Consider the following 5,402-nt stretch of genomic DNA (forward strand, 5'->3'; position numbering starts at 1 on the left):
GATTTTCATTCTTATTTTTTTAATATAAATAATTATATTTTCTTTTACTTTATTCGTCTGTCTTTTATTTTTATTGTTTTTTATTTTAGTATTTTTATTGACATCTCAATGAAATACAATAAAATACGTGAACATTGGTAATTAAACGTAAAAACGAATTATAATATTTTCAAATACTAAAATTTTATCTAATAATATTTAAATGTTTAATTTATTTATTTATTAAATTATATATATTAATACTTTGATTTTTAATTATTATTTTTATAATAATATTTTGAAGATTAAATAAACATTTTAATCTCATCATTATAAAAAAACAAATTAAGTTAATTTATCTTTAATACAATAAATATATAAAATAAATTAAAAAATTATAAATAAACTAATCCATCTATCTAAAATAAATTAAATCAAATTACAAAATTTTTAAGTCATAAAAAATAAACCGGATTGAAGCAATCCTTTCTTAGGTTGTGTTCGTTTATAAAGATAGATGTGGGAGAGAGTGTGAAGATGAATTTGTGTTAATTTGAGTGAATGAATATGTGTGTTTTTTTGAGTTGATGTAGATAGGGGTGGCAAAACGGGCTGGGCCCAACGGGCCAGCCGTCAGCCCGTGCTAAAAGGAACGGGCTGGGTTGAAGATTTCAATCCGTCAGCCCATTCTGGCCCGTCCCGTCCAGCCCGTCAACTTGACGGGCCAAAGTACGGGCCAGCCCGTCCTGACCCGTTGGTCCGTTTTAAAAAAGTAAAATAAAATAAAAATAATTAAAAAGATTAATTTTTAGATTATATATTTTAAATGTATAAATATATAATAATATTGTAATTTAAATCATTAACACCTACAAATTAAGTTTGAATTATTAGTTATAATTGAATAATTTAATATGTAAATTTAATAATAATTTTAACTTATCTAATTAAAAACATTAACTAATCAATTAAAGTTAAAATAATATTTTATTTGATTAAATATGACTTTAATAATAATTTATATGTATATATAAACAAATTTAAAAAATAAAAAAATTAAAAAATTTGAAAACTAATTAAAAATAAAAAAACTAGACGGGCCAGCCTGGCCCGGCCCGTTAGCCCGTCCTATACGGGACGGGTTGTGACTATTGGCCTGTTTCTGTTTGACGGGTCAGGCCCGGCCCGACCCGTTTTTTGACAGGCCACATACGGGCCGGGCCAAAACGGGCCGGACTGGCCCGTTTGTCAACCCTAGATGTAGAGTGTAAAGTGAGTAAATTTGAAGATAAATTTTGTGTAAGTTAGTGAATGATTTGAATGATGTGATAGATTAAAAAAAACTTTTAATAAATAAAATTTGAAAATTACTAAAATATCCTTGATGATAAAAAAAATAAAATGATTAATAAATCAGTTAAAAATATTAAAGTTTATTAATATTTTAATTATTATAAAAATTTATATATTTTTATTATTTTTAATTATTATATACATATATTAATAATAATAAAATTAAGGGTTAAATATGTTTTTGGTCCCTCAAGTTTCAGTGATTTTTGGAATTAGTCCCTCATCAAAACTTTATACCAATTTAGTCCTTCATATTTTAAAATGCGTGAATTTAGTCCTTTTAACCAAATTTTGTTAAGTTTATTTGACGTTTCAAACACATTTCATGATAGTATTTAAGTTAACATTGAAACAAAAATGTGTCAAACAGTGTAAATAATTTAAATACTATCATGAAATGCGCTTGAAACGTCAGATAAACTTAACAAAATTTGGTTAAAAAGACTAAATCGATGCATTTTGAAAGATGAAAGACTAAATTGGTCAAAAGTTTTGATGAATAACTAATTCTAAATTTCGCTGAAACTTGAGGGAGCAAAAACATATTTAACCCTAAAATTAATTGTATGTACATAATTATATTTTTAATGGTATTTTAATTATTATTAATTATTATATACGTATAGTATTAATTTATACATTAATGTATTAATCATAATATTTATAACAATATTTTAATTATTATATAAAAAACATTAAAAATAAGTATTATTATATATATATATATATATATATATATATATATATATATATATATATATATATATATATATATATATATATATATATAGTTGAAGATACATTTATCATACAAATAGAAGAAAGAATTACCAGGACTTTACAATAGTAATTAAATATTAATAAGATCATAAAAATAAATTTAGTGGAAATCACTCTAAATCTATATTTGAGAAGGAATGAGATTTGGCTATTCAATCACAGACCCATCGCCTCAAATCTATTTGTGAGAACATGTGAAAAGTGAGAACATCATCACAAATCTACAAATTTATAACATCTGCGCATACGAACACTGCCTTAGATTAACCCGTGACCAACATGTAAGTCGGTTGACCGGCTCTTGTATCTATTGTAAATCTGATAAATATTTTTATTTTAAAATTATTTATAGGTACTATGTTTTTTTAAAGATAAAGGTATAATGTTCTGACACAATGTCTCACACGTGTATGAGGAACAACCAATAGTTGTTCCGTTCCAGACTCTTCTAATTGGATTCTCGGACAGATAATGTAATCGACAGTGATATCCAATTTGAGTGTAGTATCTTATTCAATGTGACCAAATTTAATATTCCACAAAATAAGATATTTTATATTTTATAGCCATATATACCGCACCATTTGTTCTGTACCCCGCGCAGTTCCTAAATGTTTGCTTATTAATACCAACGTGTATAATATTCACAATCTCTGCCGTACACTTATATTTCCATAATTAATTTAGTATTCGTGCATTTTTATACATTGCTACATGTGAAAATACAGTAAAAAAGAGAAAGCGTGAAAGAAAAGTACGCAGTGTCCCACCCACGTGGGCCTCACAATAATAATTTTTTACAAGAAAAACTATGAACTACGTCTCTCTGGGCGCTGGGCCTTTAATTACTCCATGCTGCTTCACCTCCTTCACATCACAATTCTGAGTCCAACACATTGAGATGGCTGCTACACCAGGACTCGAGCATTCTAGGAAGGCTTTGGGATGGGCTGCTAGAGACAAATCTGGGGTTCTCTCCCCCTTCGACTTCACCAGAAGGTATTCATTTCAACCTCTTCAATTCCTCAACCTTAGAACTACTTCATGCTTCTCATGTTCTGTTTTCTAATGGAGCAGGGAAACTGGAGAAAAAGATGTTGCAATCAAAGTCTTATTCTGTGGTATATGCCACACTGACCTCCATATTATTAAGAGTGAATGGAGTGAGTCCACTTATCCACTGATACCCGGGTAAGCCTCCTACTCTTTCTCACCTATTTTTCAAACACAAGATCTTGTCTTAACTTTTACCTTGGATAGCTGAAACAAGAAAGAGTTCTGAAAGTTTGTTGATATAATGAATTTGTAGTATGACATTCAAAATATGAATTAAAATGACTAAGCTTTAACTCAAATTTGGAGGGTGCGCACGCACAGAAAGAAGAAACAAGATTTTTTGTAGTCACTGCGAGATAACCATTCGAAGTAAGTTATATAAATATAGAACACGTAAGACATTACATCTGTTGTTTAGATGTAGATCTGCTAAACGGTAAGTTGGAAAGTAAAGAGAGGGTGAGGTACCACCGTGTGCATGGAACAGAGTTGACCTTAGTGGACAAATACCTTTGATGCAGACAATTTATTTGATAAATTGTTAGCTACCTTTTCAATAAAAGATGTTATTAGTTGTTTATCATTGACAAGTTATTAGTGTTAATGATAGATTGAATTCTGATTTAAGCAACAAAACGCAGGCACGAGATTGCAGGTGAAGTGATTGAGGTTGGAAGCAAGGTACAGAAGTACAAGGTGGGAGATAGGGTGGGTGTGGGTTGCATGGTTAATTCCTGCAGGTCGTGCAATAGCTGCGATGAGGATCTTGAGAATTACTGTCCAAAATCAATTCCGACGTATGGGGCGAAGGATATTGATGGGAGCATCACACAAGGAGGCTACTCCGATCTGGTGGTTGTAGATGAACACTTTGTGATCAGTATTCCTGATAACCTACCTCTTGAGGCTGCTGGTCCTCTCTTATGTGCTGGGATCACAGTTTATAGCCCTCTCATATTTTTTGGAATTGACAAACCAGGCCTGCATGTGGGTGTGGTTGGTCTTGGTGGCCTTGGTCATATGGCTGTTAAGTTTGCCAAAGCTTTTGGGGCTAAGGTCACTGTAATCAGCACATCTCCAAACAAAAAGAAGGAAGCTATCGAGCGTCTTGGAGCTGACTCATTTTTGGTCAGTCGTAATCAAGATGAGTTGGAGGTACTTTCCCTTTCTCTTTCTGAACCTTTCTACAACTATTTTATGAAAGTAGTATGGTTTAGTTTGTGTGTCTGTGAGGCAAAGTCATTGTTTAACTATTGTAATTGCCATTTTTCTGTTCAGGCTGCAAAGGGCACCCTGGATGGTATAATAGACTCCGTATCTGCACACCATTCTCTGGTCCCTCTCATCAATTTGTTGAAGACTGGTGGGAAACTTGTGATGGTTGGTCTACCTGATCTTCCTTTGGAGCTACCCGTCTTTCCTATACTACGTATGTATATGCACATCAAAAATTATTACACTTGTATAAACAACCTTCCCGCTATATAAACTAGATGTAAAATTAACTTGTATATAGTTCATGATAAAATACATTTTGTTTTTCTTAAAGACGTACAGTTTTTTTCATAACGTTGATGATAAATATTGTGTTTGGGTTGCAGCGAGAAAGAGTGTAGCTGGCAGTAACATTGGAGGAATAAAGGAGACTCAAGAGATGATTAATTATGCTGCCAAACACAATATACATCCTGACATCGAGATTATTCCTGTTGATTATGTAAACACGGCAATGGAGCGTCTCCGCAAAGCAGATGTGAAATATCGATTCGTTATCGACATCGGGAAGACAATGAAGCCCAGCTCTTAAATTTTCATCATCTATGTAGCTGACTGAGGAAGGAAGAAATTGGAGGAAGATATGGTTGTTGCTTTAAATAAAGGAATTTACCCATGTTGTCGCTAGTGAATGTGTAGTTTGATTGGAAGTTTTACTGTGTGCTTTTGGATTTTAGCAGTGAATGAAATGATGTAGTTGCTATCATTATCTTTAACTTTAATATTATGGGATTAATATTTATCTTTTTCTTATACTGCTAAGGAAAAACTGAGGAGAAATTTTCTTTAACTAAAAATTTTATAAACGGCCAAGGAAACTAATATAATAAGCGTACATCGCCTAACAGGTTGAAGGGAACACAAAGCACATCGCCTTTCTCTGCTTTCGATTAACGGGTTGAACGGATTGTGGAGAATGGACTAGGTTGAAGCAAATGAAACCCTTGGAAAGAGGGAGG

General features: G+C 31.9%; 1 protein-coding gene across 1 annotated transcript; it reads left to right on the plus strand.

Moving 5' to 3' along the window:
- Window positions 1–2,801: 2,801 nt before the first annotated feature.
- LOC114177535 (probable mannitol dehydrogenase) lies at window positions 2,802–5,185 on the plus strand. Its single transcript, XM_028062918.1, has 5 exons — window positions 2,802–3,111; window positions 3,190–3,303; window positions 3,810–4,323; window positions 4,447–4,597; window positions 4,770–5,185. The coding sequence occupies exons 1-5, from the start codon at window positions 3,014–3,016 to the stop codon at window positions 4,973–4,975; spliced, it is 1,083 nt and encodes a 360-aa protein (XP_027918719.1). The 5' UTR covers window positions 2,802–3,013; the 3' UTR covers window positions 4,976–5,185.
- The last annotated feature ends 217 nt before the right edge of the window (window positions 5,186–5,402 follow it).

This window comes from Vigna unguiculata, chromosome 3 (genome assembly GCF_004118075.2).
Source record: "Vigna unguiculata cultivar IT97K-499-35 chromosome 3, ASM411807v1, whole genome shotgun sequence".
NCBI lineage: Eukaryota > Viridiplantae > Streptophyta > Magnoliopsida > Fabales > Fabaceae > Vigna > Vigna unguiculata.

Coding starts and splice junctions, on each gene's coding strand:
- LOC114177535 (XM_028062918.1), top strand. CDS start 3,014: ATGGCTGCTACACCAGGACTCGAGCATTCTAGGAAGGCTTTGGGATGG. Junction 3,112..3,189: donor CCCTTCGACTTCACCAGAAG/GTATTCATTTCA, acceptor CTAATGGAGCAG/GGAAACTGGAGAAAAAGATG. Junction 4,598..4,769: donor ACCCGTCTTTCCTATACTAC/GTATGTATATGC, acceptor TTTGGGTTGCAG/CGAGAAAGAGTGTAGCTGGC.